The 16,676-nt window shown below is 34.8% G+C and overlaps 2 protein-coding genes and 1 long non-coding RNA gene across 5 annotated transcripts in view; 2 read left to right on the top strand and 1 right to left on the bottom strand.

Moving 5' to 3' along the window:
* Positions 1-217: 217 nt before the first annotated feature.
* On the top strand, positions 218-2,743 carry LOC138141306 (uncharacterized). The gene is made up of 5 exons (XM_069062023.1): positions 218-1,104; positions 1,175-1,459; positions 1,512-1,719; positions 1,774-2,132; positions 2,193-2,743. Exons 1-5 carry the CDS (start codon positions 991-993, stop codon positions 2,679-2,681), a joined length of 1,455 nt encoding a protein of 484 aa, XP_068918124.1. The 5' UTR covers positions 218-990; the 3' UTR covers positions 2,682-2,743.
* A 4,850-nt stretch (positions 2,744-7,593) lies between these two features.
* The window catches only part of tei (teiresias), a 281,205-nt gene continuing 272,122 nt past the window's right edge, over positions 7,594-16,676 (top strand). Inside the window, exon 1 of one of the 3 annotated variants that reach the window (XM_069042272.1) lies at positions 7,594-7,758. In XM_069042272.1, the coding sequence (XP_068898373.1) occupies positions 7,718-7,758 (41 nt within the window). In that variant the 5' untranslated portion in view covers positions 7,594-7,717. Of the gene's footprint in view, positions 7,849-16,676 lie in introns of all 3 variants that reach the window. The other 2 variants (XM_069042260.1, XM_069042265.1) reach the window with 2 other exon arrangements.
* On the bottom strand, positions 14,274-15,380 carry LOC138134353 (uncharacterized). The gene is made up of 4 exons (XR_011160717.1): positions 15,086-15,380; positions 14,915-15,028; positions 14,593-14,857; positions 14,274-14,529 (listed from the first exon to the last, which is right to left on the bottom strand). It is a non-coding gene; the product is annotated as an uncharacterized lncRNA (long non-coding RNA).

Below are 16,676 nucleotides of genomic sequence, written 5' to 3' on the forward strand. Positions count from 1 at the left end.
AACACCCTGTATAATGTACTATAAGTAATGATAGTTGTAGAATTTGTAATGGTGCAAGTGAAACAATACAACATATTAGTATTACACATTCACTCATGTTCCGTGTTAGAATAGGTCGTTACAAATACCTACCAGCATGACTGTTTTGTTAAAATGTTACATTTTAATTTAGCAGTGAAATACGAACTAATAGAGAATTTTGAACAGTATTATCAGTAGGGCCCGGATTTTAGGCAAAATGGACTATTTTTATTTTTTAAGGCACATGTATGAAACTTGTCTATAAATGATTTCTGGCTTAATTAGAGTAATTAGAGCCATATTTGATTCTGCCTATTCGGCCTAAAATGCCCTTTAAATACCTATTTTACCTTTTAACTGCCTGAACATGCCTAAAATGACCAAAAATCAATTTCATTTTTGCGGTTTTTTCCCAATTTTCGAATTCTGGGAAGTTTACGGTATTGAAAATGTAAAAGTGGTACCTCAATAAAATTTACAATGCTTTATGATTTTAAAATTTAAGGAGATGTAATTACTGAAATGTACAAAGTGCAGTACAATACAGGAATTACTTTTTCGCTTTTACGGTTGGGACCATGATGTCAGCGGTAAATACTCCGACAATACCTAAGTACCACAAACCATTAGACTGGACTGGCATAAATTACAGAGTTTATCTGTTTGCCTCTGTTCGAAGGGGTGCAGGTATACGCGGTCTAATGTTTTCTGATACTTAGGTATTGTTAGAAGCTTTAACGTTTATAAAATGGTCCTTGCCATAAAAACGAAAATTAAAATCCCGAAGTGAAACAATAAGAGAAACCTTAAGGGTGTCATTTTCTAAAAATTTAAGAAATATAAAATTAACCATCTCCTCTGAAATTTGGTGGGAGACGTAAATATAAGCATTACAAATTTGTCATTTCTCGTTTACTTTATCTCCGTGCAGTGGTCGTGTTTCTTGTGAACCTGTTTAAAGTGAACATAATGCCGAAACAAAAAATTAGTTTACGCGAAAAAATATTACAGTGGACAAGCAAGAAAGATTTATATGAAATAAAATCAACCCGAGAAATGTTTTGTAAAGCTTGTGGTAAACTGGTAAGTTAAGCATAATTAAAAATATGTCATTTTATATTTTTTACTTATTTGAAAATTTTATTTTTTGTAGTTTATATGCGAAAAAAAATGTCACTTGCAACAGCATGAGCAAACGGCCATCCATAAAGAGAACATTATGACACCGCTTCGGCAAACGTTGCTGACACAGAACTTGGAGGAATCGGCAAATAGTACATTCAATATGGAACTTTGTAACGTCTTTTTAGCTGCCAATATACCATGGCACAAACTACAAAATCCTGCGTTTCAGAATTTTCTGACAAAATATTGTGGTAGAAAAATTCCGGATGAGTCTACTTTACGGAAAAATTATTTACCAAAATGCTACAAAGATGTATGAACATACTATCTTTTAATATTTAATTTAAAATTATTTTCACTTTTAGACTATTGACCGCATTCGGAATGAGCTGGATCCTTTTAACATATGGGTTTCAGTTGACGAAACAACAGATGCACTTGGGCGATATGTGGCGAATTGTCTGGTTGGGAAACTTTCAGAAGATGAACCTGGAAAATCTTATCTTTTGGCGTCTAAACAATTAGAAAGAACAAATCATGAGACAATAGCTAGATTCGTAAATCAATCTTTAGGTAAGGGTTTTTCACTTTTTTAAATTTATTTTGATTTAAAATTTCTATGCGTAGAAATCTTGTGGAGTACCAGAGTTGTTGCTGAAAAGTTTCTTTTGTTTGTAACGGATGGAGCACCATATATGATAAAATCTGGTAGACACCTTAAGGTGTTTTATCCAAAAATTGTGCATGTCACATGCTTAGCGCATGCTTTAAATCTAGTGGCTGAAAAAATTCGCTATCAATATGAAGATGTGGATAATTTAATTTCGAACGTGAAAAAAATTTTCGTTAAGGCACCTTTGAGAGTTGAAATGTACAAAGAAAAACTAAAAGAAATGCCACTGCCTCCACAGCCAATTTTAACACGATGGGGAACATGGCTTCAGGCTGCTATGTTTTACAGCGAACACTTTGATTCCATTAAAGAAGTAAGTATATAAAAGATAAGCAAATTAATTGATTGTTAAACTGTTTTTAACTACTCACAGGTTGTCATGTCCTTTGATGGAAGTTCTGCTGTTGCTATTCAAAAAGCACAGTCTATAATGAAGAAACCCGGAATAAAAAACCAATTAATTTATGTTCGCAGTAATTTTAAAATAATCTGCGAAAGTATTACTCAATTGGAAAAAAATGGGTTACCTTTAACCGATTCAATCAAAATTGTTGAAAACGTATTTACCTCCCTAAAAAAATCTCCAGGCCCTGTAGCAGCAGTAGCATTAAAAAAACTTGAAGATGTTACTGAAAAAAATCCTGGATACAAATTTCTTCTAGAATTGGCAAGAATTTTTAGAGGTGAAGATGTGCCGGAACATGACACCAAAATGGAAGAAATTTATTACAAATTTGCGCCCATTACCTCTTGCGAGGTAGAAAGAAGTTTTTCAAAATATAAGTCCATTTTGGTGGATAACCGACAATGTTTTAAAGTAGAAAATTTAGAGCAATATCTTGTATGCAATGTAAATACGTAACAATGTAAATAACTAACAAACTTGTAGTATTGTATATTAATTAATAAAAAATAATTAGTAAATATCTTGTTGTGTGTACCTACTTAAAACTTTAAAAACACATTTTTTAATTTAATTAACCACAACTTTAAGGACCTAGTATGGCTTATTTTCAGTTTTTAAGGGACTATTTGCAGTAGTTTAAGGGACTATTTTAGGCACCTATTTCCGACTTTTTAATTGCCTAAAATCCGGGCCCTAATTATCAGTATATACCAAAAACTACTCTGAGAATAATTGTCGTACGTAGTAATGGAACAGGACCATTTAAATATTTTTTGATGATATCGCTGTGCCAAATTCTAAATCACTAGCCACAGCCAAAATGTACCTTGGCCGGAATAAATTAATTACCAATATAATAGCAAAAAATAGTTATTAGGCCTAGTTTTTTGGGGCTCATAATCACAATTTTGCTCTTTTCATTAGCTTCAATTACCAATTAATACAAAATTCCCTAGAATTTGAAAATTTAATTTTTTTATTTAAAAATTAAAACAAGGGTGCAAATTCTAAAAAATAACATAAAAAACCCGTATAAGGGCATTGGCGCACTCGTCCCATACAAAACTCCCCTACGGGTCGTTTTCTACATTTGGGACTCGTGCGCCAAATCAACCCTTATAGAACTCGTTCTTTAATATACTATTAAAGAATCAAGTGCGAAACGAGGATATGGTAAGGATAATAGTATATTATATACCAAGGTGGAGAAGTTCATGATTATAGCCAGAGCGCCAAGATTATAGCCCGAGGCGCGCCGAGGGTTGTAAGGTGCGAAGGCTATAAGGGACTTCTCCACCGTGGTTTATATACAATTTTTTTCACTACTAGATACGTTAAAACCCTTTCTGATAATAATTATTAATCAAATTATTTTGTCGGATGCGACGGATCCGAGTTGTCACTTCTTGACAGTTGGTATGAAAATCGTCTACGTTAACCAATGAAATAGACGACAATTTTTCGTTGCTAGGTGACGGTTGTTCCATTATTCACCACTGGTTAATAATGAAAAATTATTTACCTGTCACTGGGCCAACGTAGAAAAACGAAACTTCTCAGTGTTCTATGACAACCGATAACGCTAGACTTTATTACTAGTAGTGAAAAAATGCTATTTAAATAATTTAACATCTATTCAATTGTAGTTCAACAATTCTAAAAATGCACTTGATTGGGGATGTAAGTCCAGTAAATTTGGTCTTACTCCAATACCTTCTATAAAAGATTCTGCACCTGAAATATTATTAATTGAAAATATATCCCTACTAACTGGGGACACCACGTTTAAAAAAAAACGCGCCCTATTGCTCTTCCCCTGTGGTGGTGTGGAAAAGAGTAAAAAGTACAAAAATAATAAAAATGCTCGATTTCAACACGCTGTAACTACGAAACTATTGTTCTGACAAAAAAACATAAACAACAAAAACTATAGAGAATTGCATGCTCTACATTTTTTATTCGAACTTAGATAGACGTATCTCGCACGGATAATGAAATAATCGCGAAAATGTGACTTTCTACCCCTATTCACCAATATGGCGAGGCGAGCGGCAACCCCCAAGGTCGCAAACTCAGCAATATTAATAATATGCCTAATAGAAGGTATCTGCCAAGTATAAACTTTTCTGTACCTTTTGCAAGGTGGAGCCATTTTTATGTCTCTGAACTACACTTGCGAGCAAAGAAATCGACCCACCCACACACACAAGTTTGAATGCATTTTTTTTCAGTAGCCAGGAATCAGATTTAAACAAATCATATGCCGTTTGAAAGACTGTTTCTTAACGTTTTCAATGAGCCTACATTCTCTCACAACTGCTTCTTTCTTCTCAAGTATAGCGCCTTAAAATGAAATTAAATAAGACTACAGCAACAATTCTTTAATTTTAGTATCGCGTATTACCTCCCCTCGCTCTAACAACAGCTTGCATGCGATTGGGCATTGACCTAATCAAATTTACTATTCTTTCTTGTGGAATGTTATGCCACTCTTCTTCCACTGCAACCATCAGTTCTGGAATGGACGTACCAACAGGAACTCCGGCTCGAACTCTTCTCTTGAGCTCGTCCCACAGATGTTCGATGGGGTTTAGGTCGGGGCTACATGCTGGCCACTCTAAAACTCGAAGTCTCACTTCCACAAGGTACTCTCTGGTGATTCTCGCAGTGTGTGGCTTTGCATTGTCATGCATTAACATGGACTGGTCGCCCACAAACCCAGCATAGGGCACCACATGGTCAGCCAAAATCTCTCCGACATACCATGCAGCTGTCAAACTCCTTCTATTGCGACCACGGGCTGCCTCAACGATGAAGACAGTTTCAGTTCGTTCTTCCACAGATATCCCACCCCAGATCATACAGGAACCACCTCCATAACTGACGCGTTCATCGATACAGCACTGGGCAAATCGTTTTCCGGGTCGCCGGTACACTCGTCCTCTTCCATCCTTGCCGTTGAGACATATCCTGGTCTCATCGGAGAACAGAAGAGGCATCCAATGGTCTAAGGTCCAATTCAGATGCTCCCGTGCGAAACGAAGCCGTGCTTGTCGATGAGCTGCAGTCAGCTTTGGACCAGTTGCAGGTCTGCGAGGTGTCAGGTTCGTTTCCTGCAGTCTTCGCCTCACTGTCCCCTCATTAACAACCACCCCTCGGACATCACGGAGCTGCCGTTGAATTTGAATAGCATTCAGTCGACGGTTCGTCAACGATGTTGATTCAATTCAATGAAGCGGTCATCTCTCTCCGATGTATACCGACGTCTACCTGCTCCTGGTCTCCGATTGAAGGAACCAGTGTCCTGAAATCGCCGGTACACCCGTCGAACTGCTGATCGGCTCAGATTCAGTTGTTGAGCAACACATCGCTGACTATGCCCAAGTTGTGTGCAAGCAACGACTTGGGCAGCTACTTCAGGTGTGGTATCCATTATATTCACGGATAATGTGGCTAATGGGGCTGCTAATGTCAAATGTCAACAAATGTAATAAACATTTCCTGCAGAGACTTAATTTTATTGCCGTAGAAGTTAGAGCATGCACAAGTCCGCTACACAACATATAGCAATAACTTTTGTTTTAAGGCTCTACACTTGAGAAAACAAAAGGAATCTGAGAAAATTTAAGGTCATTTAAAACGTTAATAAACGGTCTTTCAAACGACATATTATTTGTTTAAATCTGATTCCTGCCGACTAAAAAAAAATCCATTCAAACTCAAAAGTGTGAGGTGGGTCGATTTCTTTGCTCGCGAGTGTAGATTGTCAATAATGCCAGGAGTGTTCAGATTTCATGTAAATACCTATCAAGTTATTACTGAATAACGTATTACTGGTTGCATTTAAAATTCGTTGCGGTCGGAAAGTTATGTGAACCAGTCTCTCTTATTAGAAATTTTTTAAAATTGAAAATGTGGTTACATCCTACCCATACTGGATTTATGACGAAGTGAGCCGATATTAAAGGAAAATAGATCGATCTAACTTACTCGTACACTAAGTTTGCAATAAATTTTATCTTTATTTAATAATAATATAAGTAATGATAAATTAATTCGATCTGAATGCTGTGTGTAGTGGGTCAGATTGGTCAGAATAAATATTACAATTATGAACACATTAAGAGAAGTAGTCGGTATTACCGCAAATGGCAAATGTTAATTTTTGTATATACATATTTTTGTTTATAAATTGTCAAAATATCTGTTATTTAAGTTCTCCAAAAAATATATTGAAATAAAATAAAATAAAATAAAATAGATTTTACAGGAACTTAAAAAAAAAATTCTGGCATATGTAGCAAAAATAAGTCACATCTATTTGCGATAATGAGAAGAAGATAAAGGGAATGTATGTATGCAGGCTGTCCTAGCACTGCCTCCCCAGAAAAAAGGGAGTATTTGGGTAAATGTGATAATCTGAATTTTAAAGAAAAAAAGTACTATCTCAAGCGATAATCGAGAAAAGACATTTTAAACTAGACCAGTTAGAGTTGAGCACCTTCAAGGTAGGATGACCGCAATTTTGCGTTCCCGGGATTTCGAAGTAGTCAAAAGTCAAATTTCCAAGTAAACTTTTCGCTTATTGTTGCGATATTAATAATTATTTTTACTGTTCAGCAATCTGTCCCATCTTTTAATAAAACCTGAGGTCGAGCTTCTGGGATTGGTGAAATTGAAAACTTTATAACTCGGTTATGTGAGCTACAGGAACATTTATTTTAGTCATCTTATTTTGGAGTCTCTTTTTCTGTGGGCACATGCCTGTTTTCTATGGGGAGGCAGTTCTGGGACAGGCTGTATATGAAAACTGGAATCAAAAAACGAAGTATATTAACAATAATTATGCTTACCCAAACTGTTTTCGCGTTGAATTTGCTACGAGGGTGGATTTACAATAAATTAGGATGATTTTTGCAATATATTTACTTGTTTTCAATTAATTTAAAATTTAACATTAGTTCGTAACAAGAAATCAAGCATGAACGCCGTGTCGATCAGTATAGGGTGGAATAAACATAATAAGTAAATACATATTATGTAATTAGTAGACATTTAGAAGTTGCAATTAAAAACTGAAAGACGTTACTTTTATAAGTTTTGGAAATATTGGAGGGTGCGTACTATTGACGGTGGATTTTAATATTTTGTTTAAAACTTGATAAAACGAGTAGGTACTAGGAACTCATCTGTTTCGAAAAGTCCGATCTGGGCCCAGGGTGACGAGTCCGTAATTAGAATGATGAAGTGTGTTAACAATCAAGCAGGTCTCGCGATTCCGTCCGAATGTCACATCTGATTCACCATCAGAAGACAGGCGCGAGCGCGAGCCCTTCGAAATACGGCAAAAGCGTGCGTTGGGCCCTCTGCGTCTGGTGTTCTTGACGGCATTCCCAGTTTGACGCCGCATCTCGCGAGGGTTTGACGTCGCGTCCTATCGCATCGCAAACAAACAGAGCGTCGTCGTTGCGTCGATTGCACCAGTTCAATGAATGCCACCATCGCGCGGTGGTGATGTGTTGACAATGCCATTGTGAGTGTTTGGTTAGGTTTTGTTGTTTACGGAGAAAGGGTGGATTGAGAGTCTTTTTTGTTTCATTGTTGCTATACGCATTATATCCAGGTATTGTTGTGATGTTGCCTTTTTTTGTATTGTTGCCCGCTGACATCGGAGAAGGTTAAGAATGATACACGAATTTATCATTTGTGTGACGGTTTATCTTCGCCAACTTCTTCGGCACCGCGCGCTGATTTATTTCAGAAAAGCTCGCGTCCTTTGCAAGAAACCACCTATCGAGGATTAACGCCGGTTCACTGAACGAAATGTACAATTAATTTGACCGATGAGTCGAATCCATCATTACCTAATACATATCCAACAAAAATACATTTTTGGTGAATTGTTTATGGCAACCAAGCTTTACCATAGTTTATTTAGTATTGTAGGTATCCATTTGTATCAATGTTGTACCTCACAATTGTGAAATTATTGTGAAACAGGATACGCACAGGTACATAATAAGATTAATTCAAATGAAAACAGTTTACTTTGTTCAATTATCTTACATAATGTATGAACGACTTCTGTGTAGTCTTATTTACAGAAAAATATACAGACTGATTCACATAATTTTCCGACACTAACGAAAGTTAAATGCAGCCAGTAATACGTTATTCAGTGATAACTTGATATGTACAGTCGCGGCCGTTGAAAACTCAGACACTCTGACAACGTTAAACTTTTGGCTTTGTAAATACAGCGTGATCAACAATGATTGAGTCTGTTGGCAATGAAACAATTGAAAATACTGGTGATTTTTGTCTAGTAATTGGCACTGACCACGCACTGACTGGATTTTTTAACTTGAGATGACATTAAAAACATTGTTGGTAATGCAGGTTATGTTTATACTATTACAAAAATTAACCTTCGTTGGTAAATTTTAAATTTGCCAAATTTCATTGTTACCAACAGACTCAGTCATTCTTGATCATTCCGTAGTATTGAAAGTGACGTTTCTAAAAATGTCACTCAAACATTATCCACATTATTTCTCTCGCAATGGCTCCGCTACTCACACCGTCCCTCACTCTATCACATTTTTGCAATTCAGATAATTGCGGCATTTCAAAAGTTAGGCGTGATTTTGACCTAATATGTCAAAAACTGACACTGACTTTATAATCCTTGATGAAAATCCTATTTACGCTAATCAAATTTCGAAATTTATACAGAGTGTTTAAATTTTCCCTGTCTGAGATTTCAACGGCCGCGACTGTACCTTTATTTACTATGAAATCTGGACACTCCTGGCATTATTGACAATCACTTGACAGTTCCTTTTTGTATAATTCTGAAATAATTTTTGTTAATTAAAATGTGCTCCAATGACGAAAAGATGGATATGATATTGATATATGACGAGATAGTTTTTCAAATAAAAAGAAATATTGTCACTAGTGCCATTTTAAAATTCTTATAATTCAGACTTTTGTGAGGGATGTCCAAACCATACAAAAGTTTAAAATAATTCGTGTTTTTTGGATCAACTTATGAAAAACGTATTAAATTTCGTTAGGGTCGGAAAGTTATGTGAATCAATCCGTATATACAGGGTTAGTCACGAGAGACTTTTTATGGGAATTTCGTTATATGCCACTGAAACTACAATTTCCAAAGGTTTCTAGCTTCCTAAATTTATAAAAAGCAATACTTAAATCAACGATTGCTGGCCCTTATTGTCTGTCATGTTAGTTTTCACATTTATATTAACTTTTGCTCATAACCTCGATAAAGAGAAAGTGTCATGATTAATCTTATTCGCTAAGCCACTTGGATTGCTAACTTATTTCGAATTAAACAAAATATCAAGTTCTAGGGGTTTCTTGTATTTTGGGTTCCATATAATGAAATTTTCATCGGAAGTCTCTCGTGAATAACCCTGTAAGGTTGTACGTAAAAAATATTCTTTTTATTGAAAACTTTGCTCAACGGGATGTATACAAACAATAATTACAGAGTGCGGAATATATGAATACATAAGAAATACGAGTATGTAGTAACAAAAAACATAAAGGTATGTAACATCATTTACGGTTTCAAAAAATTCAGTTTTAAGATCTTAATTATGAAGATGTTTTTCACATTTTCAACGGTATATGACTCTCTGTTTCTCAAAAAAGTTTAGAACTGATGTTTACAATAAATGATTATAAATTTCCGTCTCCTTTGTTTCCCTGCAAATGTCGTCTTTTTAATTTGGTTCTGAATTATAAATGTGTGTATTTTCTCTTATATTTATTGTTTTCCTGCAACCATTGTTTTTATCTTTCATCCACATCAACCATGGTGCGTAGAGATTTCACTTTACACATGTTTGTAGATATAAACTGAAATTATTTAAGGTGCCGTACCAAAAGTTACCACATGATAAATGAAGACATTTTTCATTATAGAAATATATCCATGTATTTTGTAGCAGAGCATGCAGACTAGATTGTCACTGCTTAATATCAATGGCTAAATTAAAATACATAATTATACATATATGCTGAAAATCAGTCGATACGCTATTAACACTAAGATACCACTTCTTTTAATGACGACAAGCTTTCGAACGTAACTTCGCTATAGTCAACGTAGTAAAAAAAGTTTTAGTTAAAAGATGATACGTGTATGTTTTTGATTAATCTTCCGAACATAGTTTTAATCAGAAGTTGACAATGGTAATGCAGGTCGAGATTGTTATCACTTATCTTTGCAATTCATTGTAGGGTTACAACGTTGTTAGGAAAATATTTTTAGGATTCGCAAGGCACACAACACACAAAGTGACAACACACATGCGTTTTATGTTATGACAGTGAATCTAGGTCAAAAGAATAATCTGAAACGATGAAAACATTACAAACCATTGCGCATTGTTTAGTGTTATGAGAGTTATTGCATTTTGTTGGTCGTGTAAACCCATAGTTACATACATAATGTGAAATGCAGGCTGATACAGCGGTAACAGTACTGTAAGAATTATATGTGCGTATATCTAAAGTCTGAATATTGTGATTGCCACATTTTATTATTTTCTTGGCCCATCAACACTTACAATCCATGTTATGTTATTAGTAACTAATAATTTAACAGTCAAATCGATAACGTCGTCGGTGGAATGAATATTCGTAATGGAACTGTAACAGCTGAAAGTGTGGTGCACGCCAATTTTCAATCATAACAACAATAATTTATTTACAAAGAATTATTAAAACTTGAAAAATATTAAATCTGAAGCGGATTTGTACTTACTTAATTACAGCTTTCGCAATTACGCAGCCTTTCTCAGCATATCTAATTAAATGTCATTAATTTCTTTTGGTTTTGATGTTTAAAAGTTTAAATTGTGTTAATACGAGGTACTGAAAGGATTAATTGATCTATGTCTTGTTTATATTAACATTTGTGTTATTTCTCGTGTCTTTAACGTTACAAATTTGAAATTTTAGAAAGTGGGTCGACGCATAGAGTGATCTAACTTAGACTAATTGTCATGACACATCTTTGCTCCTAGCGTCCTCCAGCCAACCTCACTTCAAAATTTTAAATAACACCCTGGGAAAGTTATTGACATATTATTTGAATCTAAAGTTTAATATTTTTTTAAATAATTTTTATCGATTGAACATTTATTTGATTAAACTTAGAACATTTATCACCTAATTGTTAATCCTTTCTTGTTATTTATTGCTGTTAATCCCACAGTTCAACATTGTTTGGTCATATTTAAATTTGTTTGAGTATTAACTTTATTTTTAACTATCTTAATTATTTTATTTCATCCTGTGTCAAATTTCAATACTTTACGTCATCAGTTTGAATCCGGGAAAACGCAAAAAACGGCCGGACGCCGGTTAAGTGTTGCTATTGGAAACACAAAAGTAACAATCGCAATAACAATTATTCAGGTTTAAGAAATGTTTTATTCAAAACTACATCTAAATACAAATTAACAATTTAACTATTTCGGCCACAAAGAAGATGTACTTACTTTCTCAGACTAAAAACGTTAGTTCACAAATAAAATAATACAACCATTTAAACCAAATCTAAAAAATAGGCCAGCCAGCATAACCTCTTCCGTAATTTTCTTCACATTATTTTCTGATTTCCATTTACAAAAATGGCTGAATTGTTTTTGATACCTTTCACCAGACTTGCTAGGTATTAAGTCGGCACAGGCTTCTGCAGATTTTCTTACAATTTCTGGAGGATTTGCTTTAGAAGTCATTTTGACGCACCAAATTATTTCAACAAAATCAACAAAATAAACAATTGCCAAACAGCCGTTGCTAATCATGTTCCAAAAATGTGACTAGATTTAGAGCTTTTGTTGAATTATTTTGAAATTCATTTCAATGTTTCTTTCAAAGGAAATTTGAGGCAGGATGAAATAAAATACATAACGACATTCGTCCGTGAACTCTTTTTACAGTACTCGTTTCGAGTTTCAAGACTCGGCTCCTTCGTCGCCTCGTCCTTAAACGTCTAACTCGTACTGTAAACTATGAGTTCCCGGACTTATAACGTTAATTACTATTAAAAACTTTTCTGTATAACTTGTGACTTTTGTTATACAGATATTTTAAAAAAGATTTCATATTTCACAAAAAAAAATCGTTATGAAAAGTGTAGGATGGTATGTATTTAAAATTTTAATGTGAGGGTAGCTGAGGGCGGCTGGAGGCAAAGCAATGACATGAGAACTATACTAAATTACGTCCTCCTATGGGGTGACTCCATTGACTCAGAAATAAACCCATTTGAACTTTTCGCATGATGAAAATATGATGAGGAAAGTAGTTAATTTAATACTATCCAATGATAATAATAATAATAAAAAAAATATGTACCTAATGTGGAACAATATGACTGCAAGTTCTGTAACAAAGTAGGTACTCACGTTGGATTTATCGTTGGGTTGGTCGAGATTAAAGAAAGGTGGATCTCACACACACACTCAGTTGTTACAATAACTTTTTTTATTACTTGGCAATTATACAGCGTGTTTCAGGAGTGATAATAAGCCCGGTGGAATTGAAAATGCAACCCACAATACATTTCCAAAATTAACGTGGCTATTTTAAATATCGTATTGCCTTAAAATAAAACTATGAATCCATGATGGCTTTGCTTCCAATAAAAAATACGATTAAAATATATTCGAACCATTAGAAAACAGACATGATCCTGATTTATGGAGAATGTAATAAAAATGCTTCTGCCGTTGCGCGTTTATGCAGACAAACATTTTCCCAAAAACTCTTCGTTTTTTCACAATTCATTTAAACGAGCGAATAACGTTTATGTCAAAATTTACGAAACTGCACAGCTAACTATGTTTTACGTTTTTTAAATAAAAAAAACAAAGATTTAGGGTAACTAAATGTATTGTGGGTTGCATTTTTAATTCCCTAGTATTGATAAATTAATCTTCATGAATGCCGTGTCACCGACTCTATGGTGGCTCAGAACATAATAAAAAGATTTACTCCGTATTTAATTTAGACGAAACCTGTGAAGCAACGATTATCCAAATCGAGAAATAGCGTAGATATTAGCCCATATTGAAACGGTTTTATTTTGTGGAAACTAGTCTGGCTGCCGCTAGAGGGCTCCAACATCAAGAGGCGGAGGGGCGCCAAAGCGCGCTGTAACTGTAAGTTCATTTGGAGCAAAAATGCTTTCAAAAGTTATGTAACATGACCAGAATTGGACATGGACTTCACGTACTCTGGTCCAGATCTTTCGATTGAAGTAGGTATCACATATGTATACAGGGTTGCGATTATGTATGGAACTGGCTAGTTTTTAATGAGTCCTATAGTCTATTTTTTCCTGGTAGGCCGTTGCGCGCGCGATTTACAAAATCTTGCAACGAAATGCGACCTCCCCATTGGTTACTCTATTCCATATAGGGAGGTCGTATTTCGTTGCAGGATTTTGTAAATGGCGCGCGCAACCGCCTACCAGGAAAAATATACTATAAGTTTATTTAAAATTTCAGGGTTCCAAAGTCTATTTTTTCCTGGTAGGCGCGTGCGTGAGCATCTCCGAAAGGTAGAATTACATAGCTAAGATTTTTAGCAGGATGCAGGAATTGTTAGTATTTTTGGTTGCATATTATCTAGGGGGATCAGTATTTGGGGTTGCACATTAAAACTCATGTTTATGATTTAATTTTTGTATAATTTGTAAAATGTAAACAAAAAAGTTTATGAATAAACTCGTGGAAAAATTGATAACAAATATTATACAGGGTGATTTACGAGGAATAATGAGCCCGACGGAATAGAAAATGCAACCCACAATACATTGCAACAAAAAGCCGGACATCGAGGCGGTAAATGTCCGGGTTTTTCTCCTGCTGAATTGCGGGTTGCATTTTCTATTCCGTCGGGCTCATTATTCCTCGTAAATCACCCTGTATGTACATTTTTTATTTTTTACACACAGGAGTTTAATTGGGTACAAAACAACAATTTAAAAAAAAAAAATAAAACAATCAACACCGCACTTTTCACCTAAAAAAAATTACAGAGACATCGACAAAAATTGACAGTTCACATGAAAGTGGCAAAAATTTCATAACATGGACATGGCCTGCTTCGACTACAGTCATTTATAATAACCATGTATCTTGCAAGAGAAAAGGTCTCCCTTCTTGGCGTATTTTTTTTATTTCCCGTAAATATCTTCTTCGCCAGTTATGTCTTCTCTTTCTATTAACAGGCTTCTTCTGTTTCGTTATTTGTGCTATTTGAAATAAAACATAGATTTCAATGTTTACAGTTAATTGAAAACAATGTATGTACTTACTTGAATTTTAATTCGTGTAAAACATTATAAAGCTTAGAACGACTGATGTTTGGAATTTCTTCATTGTTTTGCACTTCCCTGTACACAGCATCAATTGTAGGAGTTCTGTTTGCAGAGAAAAATGAATGCACTGTTTTTCGAATGAGATATTTTTGATGTTCATCCAATTGAATCATACATTTCTTATCAGGTTTCTTCGGTGCCTGTAATTGCCCACACTTCTTTTCTTCCGCCAAGTATCATTCAATGGTTTTAAATCCACAACCTTCAACACAAAGTAATTAAGCTGTGATGCAACAACAAAAAACTCAGAAATCAATACCAGTATAATCTGCAGTTTTTTCCATTTGAGCCGTCTTGGTTAACTCGGCAAAATCCTTGGAGATCCCACGAAATACTTTAACGATCATTTCTTTCTCGGCTTGTGAGAAATTTGCTATAAATATGCATTAATAAAAAACTGTTACCTGATGTTAGCATAAATCCAACTTACGCGATTTATTTGGTGATCGAAATTAAGACATCTTGTTGACATATAAAAACTTCTTAACCACTAAGAACTGTTTTTTTAATAAATAAACGGACACAACACAAAACACGAAAGGAAAACTAAGACACGATGAAACAAAAATGGCAGCTTGGACCTGATTGACAGTACAGAAAACTGCAATATTGCACATTTCTCTAGTGTAAGTAGAAAAATAAAGTAACCAATAGGAAAGTCGCATTTCGTTGCAGGATTTTGTAAATGCGCACGCACGCGCCTACCAGGAAAAAATAGACTATAGTGTATTTTAGCAGGACGGAGCCGGTTCCATACATAATCGCAACCCTGTATATTCGAGTGGGATATTCAAAATTATTTTTCACCGACATACGTCAAAGAATTATTTTTCGTCTATGAGAACATAACATTCTTAGTTTTTTGTTTAATGGTTTTCTCTTGTAAAAACGATGAATGTCTTGGAGATATTCTAGAGCTCTCCTAGAAGTGGATGTAGCAAGTGGCGTCCCTGCAGGTAACAACCACAAGTCACATCATTACATGGGGTTACGATGTTTCCAATACTGACTTTGCCACAAGTCATCAAAACCGATATAATAACACATTCATGCAAATGAATATTTTGCGTACATTTTCTTACACAAAAATAAAATAAAAAGTATGTTTGGACAGTGTCCCATATAATTTTGAAGAGCTCCCGGAGCAAGTATCCAACATGAACTAACGAACATCTGCGAGGGATCTGTCTTATTGTCTTTGTCTCCTGAACAGTTTGACAGTAACAATAAATATTATTTGGGTAACAGCAGAAGCGTGGTGGATTGCCAGTAATCAAACTGGACTGGGGTTTGGGGGTTGTCACTGCTTCACATAATTGTCAATTTGCTCGTTATTACTTGGTAGCAATACCCGTAATGACGAAGTTCAGCCTGTTAACTGCCGGGTCAGTGGTAGGAATGAATAATAATAATAAGGTTTTCATTTAGACATCAAATACAAATTAAGGCAAAGTCTAACGTAACGCTCTTCTACTTAACCCGTCACATCATTCATTATAAATTAACAAGTAATCAGGAAAAAAGAAAGAAGAATGAACATGTGTAAAGATCGTTAGTAAAAAACAGGATAATAGTAATAATACAGTCTATTAATAAGTTTGGATTTTTTATTAACCGACGAAATTCATTCAAGAAATGATACCTACTGCCTAAATAATTCACCTACATTTAATAAAATGTACCTTTATCTTCAAGCGGTCGAAAATCGCTTGTATCTCTATAGAAACGGTTGAAGTGTGTTTTTTTTTTTGTAACCGGATTTGAAACATCAAATCCTAGAAATTGGAATACCCATAGGCGGCTCGACTGAGTCAAATGTAAGGTCATTTGAATAATTTCTCACGAATTATTTATCAATAATTACACTGACTATTCAATTCAACTGCCAATGTGTTGATTAAGGTATCAAGTATGCCAAAATAATTTATGAAAAATGTTCCCAACTTAAGAAAAAAAGTCACAATAATTTAAAATCACCCGGTACTTTCTCTAGGTAGAATTTAGTGATTTTTATGTCAACG

Source organism: Tenebrio molitor, chromosome 1, assembly GCF_963966145.1.
Source record: "Tenebrio molitor chromosome 1, icTenMoli1.1, whole genome shotgun sequence".
NCBI lineage: Eukaryota > Metazoa > Arthropoda > Insecta > Coleoptera > Tenebrionidae > Tenebrio > Tenebrio molitor.

Bases quoted from the DNA above. Each gene is read 5' to 3' on its own strand.
- LOC138141306 (XM_069062023.1), top strand. From the start codon at position 991: ATGCCGAAACAAAAAATTAGTTTACGCGAAAAAATATTACAGTGGACA. The intron at 1,460-1,511 runs GTATGAACATAC...TTTCACTTTTAG, and splicing joins TACCAAAATGCTACAAAGAT to ACTATTGACCGCATTCGGAA. The intron at 2,133-2,192 runs GTAAGTATATAA...AACTACTCACAG, and splicing joins ACTTTGATTCCATTAAAGAA to GTTGTCATGTCCTTTGATGG.